Source organism: Porites lutea, chromosome 1 (assembly GCF_958299795.1).
Source record: "Porites lutea chromosome 1, jaPorLute2.1, whole genome shotgun sequence".
NCBI classification, from domain to species: domain Eukaryota; kingdom Metazoa; phylum Cnidaria; class Anthozoa; order Scleractinia; family Poritidae; genus Porites; species Porites lutea.
Window position 1 is genome coordinate 12,375,186 of NC_133201.1, and position 17,106 is coordinate 12,392,291.

The 17,106-nt window shown below is 37.1% G+C and overlaps 1 protein-coding gene across 2 annotated transcripts; it reads right to left on the reverse strand.

The window, feature by feature from the left end:
- Positions 1–5,995: 5,995 nt before the first annotated feature.
- LOC140945172 (molluscan insulin-related peptide 1-like) lies at positions 5,996–15,800 on the reverse strand. 2 transcript variants are annotated; one of them, XM_073394232.1, is made up of 4 exons: positions 15,630–15,800; positions 11,656–11,756; positions 9,317–9,432; positions 5,996–6,552 (listed from the first exon to the last, which is right to left on the reverse strand). In XM_073394232.1, the coding sequence occupies exons 1-4, from the start codon at positions 15,633–15,635 to the stop codon at positions 6,446–6,448; spliced, it is 330 nt and encodes a 109-aa protein (XP_073250333.1). In that variant the 5' UTR covers positions 15,636–15,800; the 3' UTR covers positions 5,996–6,445. The 2 variants fall into 2 exon arrangements, with proteins under 2 accessions (XP_073250333.1, XP_073250330.1); XM_073394229.1 differs by having other exon boundaries at positions 5,996–6,947; positions 15,630–15,789.
- Positions 15,801–17,106: the final 1,306 nt, after the last annotated feature.

Below are 17,106 nucleotides of genomic sequence, written 5' to 3' on the forward strand. Positions count from 1 at the left end.
ATTCCTGGCTTGGCACAAAACTACTGGAATGATTATATTTGTCTGAGGCCAGCAGACGACAGACAAAACTGTTTGATTTCCTCAACGGCCAAATGGCTATATTGAATGAATAGCACGACGCATTGATGACGCACTCAAGGGAACACTCCGCAAAATTCTTAACGTTAAATGAGGCCAGCACATTGGAAATATTCAGTGCATAGTTGAGGAATCCCTTAAAGTTTCCATAGTGAACCTGTTCATGGCTGTCTCTATTTAATACCTGTTTGAGAATAAATCAACGAAACATTTACAATCTTAAATTAAAGAGATACAAAGAAGATATTGTGACTGCAAGTAACTGACTATGCAGAAGCACTGACCTCTGTGGACTCTGTATACTGCTTAGTCAATCTAACTACCGCAGCAAAGGCAAAAGCGATACAAACAGCCACTGATATCTTCAACTGCATTGTTCCTTCATAGACTATTCCTTCTCAATGAGTTCAATTCAAACTTCATGCATCTTTATCTTCAGAGTTTTAAATTCCGCTTTGTTTTGGTTTTATTTGCAAATTAATAGATAAATAATTTATGTATCATTCACTTCAGTATGTTTGAAATAAACGGACCCTTCCACGTTTATTCGATTTTCTTATTATTTGTTTTTATTTTTTTAACGTGATCCAGTCAGCGACTTTGTTCGACACTGCTTGAAGAAGCCCCTTAAAAAATTAGTAAACTTGCCAATATCGAGAGTAATATGTCAGACAAAAAAGATATATATATAGCTCCTTGAAGTCACGAAACTTAATTAGTCATGTTAAAACGCAGACTATGCACACTGCAGACCGTGCAGACTGTGCAGGCTGTGCAGACTGTCAGGGGCACCCAACGTCCATTTTTGGAAAATATCTGTTCGGAAGACGATTTGAGATCTAGAATTTTCGGAACATTTGTTGTAAAATTTCTTGCTTGCCTGCCTCTCCTGGGATTTTCGAACATTTAAAAAATTGTATAATTACCCATTTTTAACGGATTTTTACCCTAAAAAGGTCACCTAGAATCTTCGGAAGCCTTTTTCTGGATGAAATTTTCGAAAAGGTAAGTTTTGATCCCTAGAATTTTCGGATCACTAGACTTTCAGCTAGAAAATCCGAACCGATGAAAATTTTTTAGGGGATAAAAATATGCCTATATCTACCGTTTTAATACTAAAATACGTTTAACAAATAATCCTATGTTTAAGTGGTTTTGAACTATATTCTCGTTGGGTGCCCCTGAGACTGTACAGACTGAGAATTTTTTTTAAATGTATCATTTTTATTTATCACTTTTTTTATCCTAATTTTTCTTGCCTGTGACATTAATAAAAAACAAAAAGAAAAGAAAAGCTAGAATTGGTCCATATAACGGCGATGGTTTGGTGAAAAACTTACTCCTACATGTTTCGGTCTTTAAGTCAGTACCAGTCTCGTTTAGCAGGAAAGGTGAATTGTGTACTGTAATATCTATTTTCTCCCAACCCTTACTAGTACTTTTCCAAGAGTGATGCTGGGCTCTGGAGACTGGAATGTATGTTGTTACTTGCTCCAGCTCTCCTCTTCCAAGATGGTGGCATATATATGGAGCAGTCTCTTTCACAAAACACGCCAACGTAACGGATTTGTCATCATAATTTTGGAAATGCAGGTCCAGAAGTAACACGCTAGTGTTTCAGTTGGCTTTTTTAATGTAAGTACTCGCCCTGCTAACTGTTAGTTGAATATTTGAGAAATATTGTCCTGCATACACTGTATCGATGATTCAATTAAGTCTCGACAGAAAATGAACCTTTACTTTCTCCGTTGCTTGTAATCCGACCGGCCCTGTTTTGCTTTTTAAAAATAAAAATAAAAAAGGAAAATAAGGACGAAAGTCTGACCGCAGATGTAAGCTGGGGTGTATCCTCGACCTTAATAAATTTGAACTAACTGTAGACTGTGTAGGAACACAATAAGCGTAAATAATTTTACTATACTTCAAGTTTGTCACACTACAATACACTTTATTTACAATGCATAATAAATAAAGATAAACAAAAAAACAACTAGTGGCGAGGAAACCTAATTACAATCATGTGATCATTTGTCCTAATCTTTTTTTCAAGATTGGGACGAAGTCGCGCTCAGTCCTTTTTGTGCACTTTCGCTTTCTCATTTGCTGACTCGTTGTCGTTTCCATATTCGCTTATTTTCATGTAATGACGGTTGGTATAAGCGTATAAGGAGTGCTGATGACTGCATCATTAATTTTCAGCAGCCAGATCCACTTTATTTACTTATGCTTGCTATTTTGGTTTACCTTTGTTCAGCCGTCTGTTTCAGCTCAATTTGTGTTATTTTTTCTTATCTATGCAAGGTGGACCAGAGGGCTCCCAGAATCACAACAACCTACTGGAAGCCAAATTATAAGGATTTGTATGGGAATTTATCGTAAGATCGATAAAACGGTTAAAATGCACATAAACAGCTATTAAAGTATACATACATCATAAAAAGTTGTGTCTGTGTTTTTTTTTTCTTACTGTTTACTGCCCTATAAACGCCGTTTGATCAAGTTTAATGTTTTTGTTTCTCAACAACTAAGTGAAAACAATCTATGATATTACGAGAGAATGAGCTCATTCTCTCTTGATAGGAGAAAGGACGACTTTTATATTTACGTAGTAACGACTACGCCACGAGAAAGGAAGGAATTCCTACAAATTTTTATAAATAAATCCTAGGACTAATAGGTCTGAATTTTCAGCTTAAATTCGGACTTGGATGATTCCTATAGAGGACTATAGATATTCCATTTGTCTAATAAATCCATACTTGAGATCTACAGCCCCCACCAATTACAGTCCAGGCGATGTTGATATTGGGAGTTTCTGCTTTTTGCTAAATTTGGGTCCTAATAAATTACGTCGTACAATTAACGATCGCGGCCAAAAGCTGATCCCTCCGCCATATACATGCCAGAGCCGATTTACGTTTTCTTTCTTACTTCTGAGCTTAAGGCTACCACACGGGTAACTTAAAGCTCACAGTTAAAAGGGTTTCCCTGGCACTCGACTCGGCAATAATGAGCGAGGCTGTCACCTCCGCCCGAGGAGTATCACCTACTGTAGAGACCTACAGTGCGAGTCTTTGCAGAACATTTACGAAAAAACGGCTCACTGCGAAAATGTTTGAGCCGAAACGTTATGCTTATCTCACGGCCTTTTCTTCGTCATGCTTGTTCGTGGTCTTGTAAAGAGGTTGTTGTCACAGAAAGGCACGGGGATATTAAGCGTCAGGCGTAATTCTCCAAATGAATCCTTAAGTCCGTCGAGTCAACATCGCGCGAAATAGATTGGAAGATATAAAATCTGTTAATATACTTCAGTGGAAATCTTTGCGAAACTGTCTTTCTTGAGTAGCTTTTGCTTTTGGCTTTTTCAAGTTTTCTTTTTAAACATTTCAACCACTTTTTTTTTGCATTTTTTCGAGTACTTATTAAAGGATTTTACCAGCTCAATGCGGAAAGGCTAAGAAGCTTCCTAAAGTGCCACTGCATGCGTGTATAGTCTTACCGAGTTTGTTGGTGTGTGCTTCTTGCTGAAATTTTTGCCTGTTTAAAACGTCTCCTTTCTATTAATCCCAATCTCTGTTAAACTCTATTTCTTAATTCTTTATAAAAACAACACGGAGCTTAACATAACTTACTTAGAAATTATATACACCTTATTCGATGGTTTAGCATATAATAGAGGGTGCGAAACAGTTAACGGATATTTGGCCAAAAAAAACAGTAGTTAACTGATAATTGGCCAAAAAATTAGTAGTTAACTGATAAACGAAAAGTTTACAGTTAAGTGATATTATACTATTGAGACTTTTTTAATAAGAAGAAAAGCTCGTGTTTAAACCGGTCTTTCTGAAACAGTTTCGGCAGTTTCATTTTTTAAAACTCTTGGATATCTTTATGAGGCTTTTGAAATACGCGAAAAAAAGTACGTCTGAGAAAAAGGTAGCATTGAGTGACGTGAAAGAGGATGTCGACAAAATCTCTATCGAGGTACAAAAAAACTTGTGACAACGCAGGTGGAAAGCCTACACTGGTTTCTCACTTCAACACAAAACATTAAGTGCTTTGAACTGCGCCCAATACTGTGGGCTACACTCACGAAAAGTGAGTGTCATGTCATGCCTTTGTCAGCACTCTCAACTATGTCTGTCCCATCGGCGATTAACTGTCACCAATTGAATCCCAAAAATAATGGTCCAGTTTTGTTATTCAAGACTATATTTTGGCATCGATAATGTTTCTCGTCGTCTGTTGCAATGGATTGCCAGGATTAAAAATGAATTGAAACGTAGGCCGACAACAAGATACAGGACATACAGCAACCAGATAATGAAAGTGCTGAAGAAGGTGACCTTTGAAGCAGTTTATGGCAGGACATGCATGACCATGTCGGGAAGATCAGTACGAGAACATGTCCTGTGCGTCTGGATCTTTTTTGGTTACTAACAAACTGTACCAGTGGCAGAGTTCATGTAAATCTATACCTTGATTTTAGTAGGGCCTACCCCCAAAAGTGATTGACTTGCTTAAAGAAGGAAAATTCGGGTTATGACAGAACAATATTCAATCAATCAATCAATCAATCAATCAATCATTTATTTTAACACGTTGCGTCAAAGAGCTAAAAAACTCGTTCAAAATACGAACTTGTATAAATAAAATCTATAATAACTACAGCTATATATAATATTATTCAATTTTAAAAACAACTCAATAAATATATACATATAAAAAACTTGGTAATAAAAACATAAAATATAAAAAGCTAAAACCAACTGAAAAGCCACATACTAAAAACGTGACTAGGAAAACTATAATACTCGTTCTAAAACAGTTAAAGGCTACAATCGTGCACTATAAGACGCGTTCTAAAAAGCTACAGTCGTACAATTTACTTCTGAAGTCATAAGCATCTCTTGAAAGACGCACTTGAGAAGGCAAACTGTTCCATAACTTAGCTAATGAATAAGTGAAAGAATTCTTCTTAAATTTAAGATTAAAGTTAGGTAATTCCAAATTCAAGCCCTCGCCTCTTAGCCTATACGGTGTATGCCTGTATTTAAAAAGGCTTCCAATATAAGTAGGTCCCGTACCATTTAAACAGTTAAAAAGAAGTATTAACGCCTGGTGTAAGCGCCTACAATATAAGGATTTCATGCTAGCCGTAGTGAGCAGCTCGTCGTATGACATTGACTTGTTGTGCCCGATTAATGTTCTCAAAATATAACAGTTGCCATCTTCGAGACGGTTGCGTTGACCCGTACCTATGCCTACAAACAAAGGACTGCAGTATTCGAGATGAGGTAATATAAATGCTTTATAAAGTTTTATCATTGCATCATGAGGAAGAAAACGCTGTAGGGAAGTGAAAGTTAATAGCTAACCCAAAATATTAGTTAACTGATATTCGACCAAAAAAATAGTAGTTAACTGAGAATTGGGTACCCCCATTAGCACCCTTATAATACGTGCGGATATTTTGTGAGTTGCGTAGTATGCGTGGGCGAGCAATGAGCAAAATGTCCGCTCGTGGCAAAAAATTGTTATTTTGGCGTCTACTTTCTATTTTATTTTCGTCCGCCGGTTAGTCCAGTTAAGCCATAGTGGCTCCTTTTGCATTCGCCCTGTTGTAAACCGGTTAAACCAGTAAATTCTCCTTCAAAAAGTAGATGTGTCGTGACCTCTACTCTGAAAAGACCCCCAGTGGTTCAATTACTGTAAGTGACCACCTCCCGTGAGCATCCTCTGTATCTTCGTATTTTGATTGGTCGCTTACGGGAGGTCGGACTGCATGTTCATTTTCCTTAGGAAAAACAAAAATGTCATATTTCCTCGCGTAATTGTGCAGTGTCCAGAAACATAGTTTGTGCGCAAAGAAGAGCGCTTAGTTAACGAAGAGCATTTTATAGAAGGACGCTATTAATACGATAGTGTAACTTTATTTTGGTAGATAAAGTAATGTAATCTTCTATAAGAACAGATAAATAATTTGATGAAAGGTTAGTCAAAAATTAAAAAATTATTACAAAACAAAAGAAAGAATCAGTCTGGTAATTCTTTACTTTTTCATGCTTCGCTAAGGAGTAAGTGGAGTCATATCGATCACAAAGAAGAACACAAAGAAGCATGAATAAAAGAAAAAATTAAAGCGATAATTGAAACTAAAGTTGCTAAGAATGTTACGAGTATATTGCTGTTTTAGGCCAATTCTGATGGAATTTATTATTTTTAGTAGTAAGGTACTTAAAAGTACCAAAGTACCTTACTACTGAAAAACACAAAATCCTCCATTTGAGATATATGAAGATATCAAACAAATTTCATCAGGGAGCACTAAGCATACTAATGTTTGGTGATTTTTGCAGGCATAGCATTAAAACTTGAAAAATTTGGCCCGACCATCTTTTCCAAGTTTGAATCCATGTCCGTCCTCGCCACCCTTTGCAACGGATAACAGGAAAGAGTTTCCGCAATGTAGCCCTAAATGACAAAACTGGACAATTATTTCTGGAATTTAATTGATACACAGGCATTTTTTAGCTTTTTAAAAAGATAGCAAACAGCGTGACATAAATAGACCCTTCCAGCGCGATGATATTGGATTCTTTTGCCTGCATAACCGCGCTCAGCGCATGGAACAAAGCGGTTTCTATGAATAGAGCAATAAAATACTTCCTCTGCATTAGGCTCTTGTCACTAAAAATAGAGTTATTTTCTCTAGTAATTTTATATCAAGGGACAATACTCTCGGAGTTCTTCAAGTGTGCAGCCTTCATCACAGCATTCTTCTACAGCATTGAAGCTTCTTTTGGTCCGACGATGTGGTGATAAAAACTGGCTGGCACTCTTTTTTCTCAATAATACATCTTTAGGTGCTATAAAAATAGAGAAAAAATAAGTGAAATATGGATGTCGTGGAAGTAAACATAGGTATGCAAAAGGTATCTGGCGAGCTAATGGCCAGGTTATGCAAAGGTTTTAATGTTAAAAAGCCTCACAGGATTGGCTGAGAAACAACAGTTACAGTGGACCCGAACCCTCACAAGTCAGTAATAGAGCTGCGTGTTATAATAGATCCAGTAAAATTAGAGACTCTAGAGAGCTGTGTATACTATACGTTATTTTATTGACTTCAATATTGAACTGAACAGTGCTTATGTAATGACTAAAAGACCTTTATGAAAATTTACAGCGTGAACACGAAGCCGTAAACAGTGGATGCGCAAAAGTTAGATCTTTAAAGTAACTTCAAACATGGCAAATGATAGTTTTAATCTTTTTGTAGGGAGTTTTGTAAGCTTAAGCATCAACGGTTTAAAAGAAAACGCCGAAAATTTAAATTACTACCCAATTCTGAGAAGAAGAGTAGAGCTTTATTTGTTTCTGTCAACTCACCGTGAATGCTGTCAACAGCGGCTACGATCAAGGTGAGGATTGTTTATCTCTAATGTTCTTTGCCTTGTTAACTTGCTGGCACGTACAATTTTCGAAAATATTTGCCTTCCTCTTTTCTCCGTAAATTAACCTCTATTTATAGGCAAAATTGGTCTTGCGAGAAAATTCCGAAATCACAAAACAGTGACAAAGCGACCTCGTTTTCCTCTGCAGTGTTAAACATAGCTTCGAGCGTACAAAAAGTCAGCTACAGTAAACCAGTTCACAATAAATCACGCTGTTTCAGTAAACACCATAAAGTCTTTTCTTGCCTTCAAAGTCATCAGCACTTGGATATTCGTGTATTTTCAAAAAGGCCTTACTATGAAACTTTAGCAAAACACCCAGTTCCGGCGACAGCGATTTTGCTCGGCTTTATATTCACCGCCTAGCGCGGTGAATATAACGTCATAGTCCGAGATAGCTAGCGCGTTGGATATGAGATGATAGATAGCCAACGAGGCGCGTAGCGCCGAGTTGGCTATAATCATCTCATATCCAACAAGCGCGAGTGGAGTAATTGTTTTTTTTCAAAATCTCGTTGAATCTCCCCGACTAGAACAAACCGGAAAAGACTATCCACATGTCACACGTCTATCAAAACTGTCAACGCGCGAACAGACTGGCCTGGACTGCATGAATGAAAAACCAAAACAGCGATGAACATTAGTTTTTTTAAAACTCATCGGGATTCTAGGATTTTACACAGCAGAACAGCTAAAAAAACCTGGCAGATAATGTGAAGGAAAAGAATTTTCAAGTGACAGCCGTCGAAATTACTGTGAATTTGAATTTTCGGGGCAGTTATAAAAGAAAGAACAACGGAGAAAAACTATTACCTCGGTCGCTTGTTATGAAGTTGTTTGAAGCCACAAACTGGTTTTGCTGAACGAGAAAAGAAGCTATACTGCCGCCTCGATTGCTCTAGTGAATGGCTGCATAGCCTGTATTTGTATCTGGTTACTTGTGATTTATATTCTTGATTTCGGATAAACAAGCCGCAGTTATCTATCGGCGAGTGACTCGATCGGCGAATGGCTTCGCGATCATGAAGAAACAACACTTGTCTTCTTTCGTAGCTGGTCAAGGTACTTTAGTTTCATGTGTTTTCATGTGTTTTTCGGCAAACATTCAAACAAGCTCTTGTGGCTTTTTTGTTTGTTTTTGTCTTTTTTCTTTCGATGAAATTGCATGTCTAGTATTCTAAGAAATGAGTTAAAACAATTTGCTTCGGGCGCCGTTCTATCCTTCGCGAAAAAGAATCTCAGCTAGCTTCCAATTTTAAACTGACGCGTACACCGACCATATATGGAGAGCATGGTATAATAGCTCATATACCATAACGGCTAAGCCAATCAAAATGCCAGAATTGCATTATCCAATGATTCAGTTTTTAATAAATACTAAATATATATATAAACACACACCTTCCTAATACGAATTTAAATTTCAAAAAAAAATTCACATTTGTTTCTATCTCGTCGCCCTCTTTCAAAATTACCTATTTGTTACGCCATTAGTTAAAAATTTTAAATTTTGCTGTCAATCTTGTGACGTCATTGTCCCGCCAAAAACCGTTAAAATCGAAAAACACAAGATTGTTTGGAATACAGAGTCCTACCATCCTGCAAACTTTGAGCTGAAACGGATAAAAGCTGCAAAAGTAGTTCCTAAGTGGCTACATTTGGGGTCCTGTTTGCCCACCGTGTCTGTTTCAGTATTGATCGGAATTACATCTAGTAGCTACATAACAAAATGCTCTATCATAAAAAATGTTATAATTATACATAAAATGCCTTGCTATATATACCTTCTCTTTTCACCCGTAATCCACACAAGTGTTCGACAGTTGTTTTGATACCCGAGCCGCAAATAACCCACGGGGTCGGAGTTCTCGGAACTTCGTGAACTTTAAGGCAGTCTGCCCTGAAAAAATAAACAGCCGAAGGTGAAACAACACTTGATAAGAACAGATACATATCCGAAACTACAATAATCGTCACATTTGTTGAAACACTTGTCACGTTATGTCGTCCCTTTAATATTGATTCAAGTACCGTAATGATTCGATTTAGCTCCCTCCTTCCACTAAGTGCCCCCTTTCTAATAAGCGCCCCCTTTCTAATGTGTTTTTGTTAATAAGCGCCCCTATTCCATTAGGCACCCCCATTCCAATAAGCGCCCCTATTCTGCTACAAGTCAAGAATCAGGTCTTTGCGATATTTCATATGCGAGATATTCGGAAAAACGTGTTATTCAAATTTATAAGGCTTTCCAGGTTGTGTGGGGACACCAAGTTGGTGTCCTTTTGAGGGGCACAAATATGGCCGCCGCAAACCAAAAGAAAGATCTGTTTTTTGGGTTTTCCCACTAATAAGTGCGTTCACCGTTTAAGCAACTGTTAAAAATTAAATTAATATTTATTCTGAGACAAGGAATTAGATAGCAAAATCTAAAAAATCGGCAACGGTTTAAACCCACATATGAGCGTTCCCGGCCACTACCTAAAAGCCGCGTCAAGCAAAAGCCTGGAAATTCGAATTCAAGCATCCTCTTTTGCAAAACGAAGAACACTTTCGAACCGAAAATTTGTTTACATAAAGGTGTTTAGGTGCTGTAATACCTCATGAAAGTAGAAACTCAGAAGAATTGATAGTTTCTCAGTTTGAGTTTTGGTGACGTCGTGTGAAAACCGAGAATATGTGATCGTCACTTCATTTCATCCATACAGTGGCAGAAGAAGTCCTATAGAATTCCATACTGATGACGTAAATCTGTTCAGAATGCGGAGAGAGGAGCTCTGACTGCTCAATGACGTATTGATTTTACTCTTAGGTGTTAGAGCACAAAATGTCGTAGACATAAAGGCCAGCTTTCTGAAGGGCATGTCTGTGCTTATCCAGAATTCTTGCGTTTACCTTCCTATGTATTGCATTACTGAGTAACATTTTTTGTTAGAGCGGTTTTCACTTGACTGTCGAAAGTAATTGAGGAATTGGTTTGGTTTTGGTTTTACTACGCCCTTTGGTTGGCTAGTGTATTTACTTTGGTTTTGGTTTTACGACAGTCAAGTGAAAACCGCTCTATCATAACTCTATCTTAGAGGAAGGGATCAACAATTCCATTATCTCGAGTTACTTTTTCTTAAACAAGACTTGAACTGTACTTGGCTTAATCCTGGGTTAAAGTTTAAACCATCTTTTCATTGAGGAACCGGGCCCAAATTTACAAGGTGTGAAATCTATCAACAAACTTTTATTTTCTAGGAAAGAAATTCGCAGCATACATTCAAATCTGTATGAAGCGGTCATGCCAACCCTTGAGGAATTGTTTACTGATCGATCGTTTACTACTCGGGTAAATTAAGACCTGGGTCCAATTTTATTTTATAAAAATAAGCAAATGGGGTGGTATAACACTTGATCCATTTTTGTTATGACGCTGAATAGCTTTGGGATATCGTTAACACTCTATAAGTTGTGAAACCTTAGATGCTGCTTTCGATCAAATATTGTCACTTGACATGTCAGAGTTATTTTTAGCTCAAAAATTTACCCAGCTAAACGGCAACAATTTTTATTATAGTCTGGTGGCTGCATTTAGCTTTATGATGTTAACACTTAGCTACATCATTTTTGTGCTTAGAAATCTTGAGATAATTTATGAAAAGTGCGAAAAAGGAAATCATTTTCATTGGGGACTGGGCACTAGCACAAAATGTCGAATATTTTCCAAAGTAATGACACATTTAACAAATACCAAGCAAAGTTTGTTTCCTTTTACCACTTTGACTAATCCAATAGTAACAAACTTAAAGGACTGTAAGCATAAACTGTTGCCGTTTTGACTGAGAATTTTTTGCTAATATGTCACGTAACCTTATTTGCATATGTCATCCACGTCAGAAAAAAAAAAGATTTGTGAACTTATTAGCTTGCCAAAGTCTTAGGTTGTTATGAATAAACTTTCAGAAGTTAGACCAACCCCTTACTTTTTTGAACAATAACTTGAATAAATGGAGGCCCATGCCTTATTCACCTGAGTAAACCTAAGAGTTACCACTCACGAAAATGAAGTTGGTGTAAGAGCAAAAAATCTATATAACTCACATAACAAGCCTCAAGAAAACAATTTTATATTTAATTGTACCTCGTCGGCACTAATGCACAGGGCTTAATGTTCTGGCTTTGTGAATAGCAGGTTGCAATGTACGCCAATAGGAAAACATTGCAACAAAGGACTTTCATCAACTGAAAAAGAGTACAGAAAAACTTCAGTAAAGAATCAACAATAATTTAATTTTAGTTCAGAAAATCCTGAGTTAGAACAAACAAGACGGTCGAGCCATTTTTAACATTACATATCTCAGAGTAATCGTAGATCAGATAAATAGATATTTACATTTATGGCTAAAAACGAGAAAGGGAAGATTAATGCCAGCAAAGGCACCTCCACCCTTCTTCAGAATAGAAGGGCTTTCGAATCCCCACCCCATCCCCGACCTGAATTGAATATTAACCCTTCAAGCTACGATTGCCAAACTTACGGAATTTTCCTAAAATATATCTGGGACATTCTTAAGGTTGCGTTCACATGTACGTCAACATTAACGTTACCATGGGAAACAAGTTTTGACCAAGTTTTTAATTTTTAAAGTAGTCCAGGCTGTTTAGTGATTAATTTGAGGAAAAAAACTTGAATTTAAAATGACCACTTGGCAGATGCTGGGTTTAATTTTCGACAGCGTTTATTTTTCTCGAAATTTCATAACTTAAAAATAGCGAAAAGAGCTTAACACCACGTTTTGATATCGCTGACATCATTATCAAGTGACAAGATAGAAGATGAAAAAACAAAAACGTAACATAATTTACACAATTCAGAGTGACAGAAAAAAAAAACAGAGAACAAAAGTGACATGTTTTGTACGTGCAATTAAAAACATGATAAATTCAAGAAACGGTTTTGTCCGGATGTAATCTCATTGTGTGTTTAAGATTGGTTTCTTTTCTGTAATAAAAATCATTTCATAAAACAGACAGTGTAATAATTTTCTTTCCAGCGTTGTTTGACGTCTCTCTTTTCAACTTTAATCTCTTCCAGGGAGGGTAATCGACGACTCCTGTGTCTTTATTGCCCGTTTGACGGGTTTGTAAACATTTTTTCACGTCATTTGCCTAGTCTCTAGGTCCTCTAGACCTCATTATCCCACAAGGCCTATGCGTTTCGGGTCATGTGGTCCGAGCGAGTTTTTGATCGTATACGTCACCGCAATGCATTGACCTAGAAGGCCTTCAAAGACACCGAGCAGGGCCTCGCAACACTGCGGGTCCCTCCGCATCACGTCATCGCTATGGAATTTTTGGGGCGGATTGCAGATATCTTAGCGGAAACGAAGACGAGCGAGGAGAGACAGTTTTTACTCGCAGGCTAGATGTTGTGTAGTTTGTGACGTAATTTGGGAGTGTAATATGATGCATACGTCAGAGTATCAGTATCTTATGTATTATATTAATACAAGTATTTTCACTCATCTTTTGTGGGTTTATAAATTCCTGACCTTGAAACCTTTAGAAGTGACTCAGTGATGGAACATAATGGTTCGCAATCATGACTTACGTACCACCTTCAGCAAAATGTGACTGTTCGAATGTTTGGGCAAATATCGCAAATAAGAATGTTAGAAAATTGCAGGCCGTTCAAAACTTTGCTTGCCCAATCATCAGCGGTGCGAGAAAATATGATCATGTGACAACCCTCTTAAAAAGCCTGTCTTGGTTGCCTGTTAAGGACCAACTGTACTATCGCCAAGCTATTATGGCTTTCAAATGCAAGACCGGTCACGCCCCTGAATATCTTACATCCCAATTTATTACCCGTGAGCAAGTTAGCGAACGAACAACTCGGAGTAGCCAAAAGCTTTAATTTCTTTTTGAATGGTGAACGTTTTAAAAGGTATAGTTACGATATTGAGATTAGGCTGTACCAAAGTTTCATTAACTTGACCTTTCCACTTACTAACAGATAGTGCGTTAACAAGTCATGTTCCCTAAGCTTAGCTTAATGAACAGATCATCAGATTTCCAACCTTCATTTGTCCTACTTAAACAGGATTTTTTATATTGAATAATATCATTTTGACTCACAGGTAAAAACGAACGTGAAAGACTTCAGTAATCACGAATTCTGCTCAATACTTTAAAGCCGATAGAAGAACCTGTAAGCAGGCAATGCGCTTACATTTTGTCTTATCAACATGTAAATAAATGACAGATGTTTCATAAGGTTTCCACTTTCATTAAAAAGGTTCAACTCAACTAGTATCATTCGATCTGACGTATGCATAAAGATCAGCTGGGCCAAAAAAAATATAAATCAATCGAGAGCTTTAATTGGACAACTATCTAGAAATCTGCGGCAAAAAATTTGAGGCGTTTAAAACATTAACTCTTTTTTAATCGGGTGCCTAAACATTTTTACTTGATGAGAAAGCCATGGTCATCAAAAGCTCTATTTATCCTACAACTAGATGAATCAGTTCTTATCTTCTTACCTAAAAAATTGTTTGTCAGTGAGCGGCAACTTAGCCGCAGCTGAGCCAAATTGGACAGCTTCTCTTTTTTATATAAGCCCAGATTGTAATAAATGAATTAAAATTGTTCTACCCTATTCCTTGCAGAGTCTTTCTGTCCTGTTCGTTTTTTTTTTTTAATCTAAGTTCTATTTACTTTGACGATGGTGGGGTATATAATTAAAGTTAACACTAAGTGACTGTTTTACGCACTGACTCTATATTTTCGGCGACTCACGACTAACGACGATAAAGAACACAAAGCGAGCACAATAGAAAAAAATAAAACGGACTACCACAACTGAAAGAGACAGGGGTGAAAAATTCGAGCATTGCCTGGTAGATTTAACTCCAGAGAGTGAATGCCAGCTCAAATTAATCGCACAATAGTCTGTATACTATATCAAGTGAGTATCTCTGAGGGGTGCTATAGAAGCAATATGTTGTTTCATTGTTTTAGCATAGTTTGCATATGTTTACAATAACCGAGGCCTGCCGACTCTGTCTAGCCTCTCTTTAGTGCTTTTAAATTAAGAAAGCAAAGTCACACTTTCAAACTTCTTTCAGTTGTAATTCTGAAATTCTGACTTTCACGGCTTGACCTTGCGTGTTTCAGTGGACGCCGGAGAGCATCTAAATTATCATTTATATATCCTACGTCAGCAGCATATTCGTTCGCGAATCGTGGCTGCTTTTACAGGAACATAATTCCACTCTCCATACTTTTCAACCCACGCACGCTATAAACTTATTTTTTTAACCTGTGGTAAATTTTTGTGGTCATACAAAAAAAAACCCAATCTTTTCGCACATGAACTAGAGACTGCTCATCAGCTGATTCGTTCAATGAAATTATTTGGCGAACCATTTATCGATTTTCACTCGGGGTATAACCCTTAAAAAGGTGATAATGGCTCAAGACTCCGTTAATTACATCCTTAAATATGACCGTTGATATAAGATTGACTATAAGCAGTATATTCCTGTGGTCGCCTAGGGGACTGTTTATCACGTTAAACAAGGTCGAAATACCTTAAGTCTTGAACTAAGAAATTCGCCAAAGTCAAAGATTCAATAATACAGTATGGAGCATTGCATTATTGCTATGTTATAATAATTGTAATTCACAGGGTAGGCGGAGGCGCACGTCGGCTGTACTGCTTATCGCAATTGATGAGATTGGCGCCGCGCACGTAAACTTAACTCTTACCCGTTCGGTCCTATTAGTCGACGTAATCCATGCATAAAAATAAAGAAAAGCCAAGAACCTTCGCTACCTTCGAGTTCGATAAAAAATTGTGAATTTTGCTGTTATTAATTCAAGATAAAATTTTAAAGAAAGAAAAGGCAAACCTGAAATTCGCCAACAATACCCAGCTTAGTTCATGAAGGAAAAAAATCTTCATCTCTCGAACGAATCATCATAAAAATCTCATCTAAATTAACACCAAAGTGCAGTCTTCTCAAAGACTTTGATTCCCCTTAACGTCAATTTTTTAGAGTCGTATCATGGCCACAGTACGGAAGTAAAACGATTATCGAATGTTCTTACCTTCATTTTGCGGCCAAGTTCTTCAACTCGCTACCGTAGTTAGTTCCAAGTGTCAAGTTATTGCAAAAACAAAAATGCCTACAAATTTATTGTTTGCTATATTAGTGTTACTTCACTCTTTGTTCAGCGGAAATTCAACAGAGCCTCCAATACGCGGCATTTTATTCGCATACAAAATGCCTTATAAGTAGTGTGTTGACTTAAAACGAGATATTTTTTTACATTTCTTGATCCAATATTGAAGCGATATTATAACAGCTAGTTAATCGAACTTGGTCTTCAATAACAAATCTTAACTTTATATATTAACAGATACAATTATAAGCCTTCAGGAATACCATACCATTGAAATTTACTGAATCAATGGCTGTAAATTTCTGGTCTCCCAAAACTTACTGATTGAGCGACTGGTAATATCGCTCAGCTAAAAAGCATCAGAATAAATTAAGCATCCTTTAAAAGTCTTAGTCATGATCTAGATTAAAAATGAGAACAATATAATGCACTACTGCATAGCTACGCTCATTCATTTTTATAAAAAGAACTAAGATAGTACGCGCGTTCTGATTGGTTGAAAACTTATGGTTTATTATGCCGGTAAACTCATTGAAAACCTAAAGTTATTTTATAAAAGCAATAGACCACACTTTCTATGGGTTGGCCGGCGTGATAACCCACTTGGGATGTTGAGAGAACTCGAGAAAAGCTTGTAAATCACGAGCCGAAATCGTGTTCTCCCAACATCCCGAGTGGGTTGACGCCGGTAAATCCATAGAAAGTCTGGTCTATTGCTTACGAAATGAATTCCCACGTCAGTATTCCGAGTTTTACCCCGTGTTATGAGGGTTACGAAGCAGTATCGTTTGTTCATCAGCTGCGTCAGTTCTCAACACGCCTACAAAAAATCGTGACTTGATATATTGGTCATGCTCTCCGCTAAACACGCTATACATACGTCTGATGAAAGCTGAGTGGTTTTTATCTTCTTCCGGTTTTAAAATCACTAAAAATGTTTCTTGATTTTTCCTGAAACTTCTCGGCCGGTGAAAGCTCCTTCATAGCACACTAAGAAAAAACTCCACTGAAACCTCAGCATAAGATCAAGAGATGATGAACAGAGGCGAAGATAAGTTTTCTTCTCTCTTTTCTCCGTTACTCTATTCCTGTCGGTATATTTTTATTCTAAAAATAGCTATTGAATCTGAACCAACAGCGAAAATAGCCCACTTTTGTTATATTAAAATTCAGCACGATAACGAGTCTGTGAGAACAATAAGAAGATGAATAACTGTATTCTCCAGGAAGACTGGCTATAATGCCAAATTTTGATGTATCAAAAGTGGGCTAATCAGCGGCATGGATACAGTATAATGAGATTAAAGGTTAATATGTTGGCTTTTCTACCGGTAAATTCTTTCCGTTGCGGTTAACAGACACCTGAAAAACATCCATTATGTTAATGCTTAATTGGATTTAA

What these genes read in the sequence shown, in the direction of transcription:
- LOC140945172 (XM_073394229.1), bottom strand. An exon ending in TGTGCATTAGTGCCGACGAG is followed by an intron (nt 9,433 to 11,655) that starts GTACAATTAAAT and finishes TTATTTTTTCAG; the next exon opens with GGCAGACTGCCTTAAAGTTC. An exon ending in ATTACGGGTGAAAAGAGAAG is followed by an intron (nt 6,948 to 9,316) that starts GTATATATAGCA and finishes CTATTTTTATAG; the next exon opens with CACCTAAAGATGTATTATTG.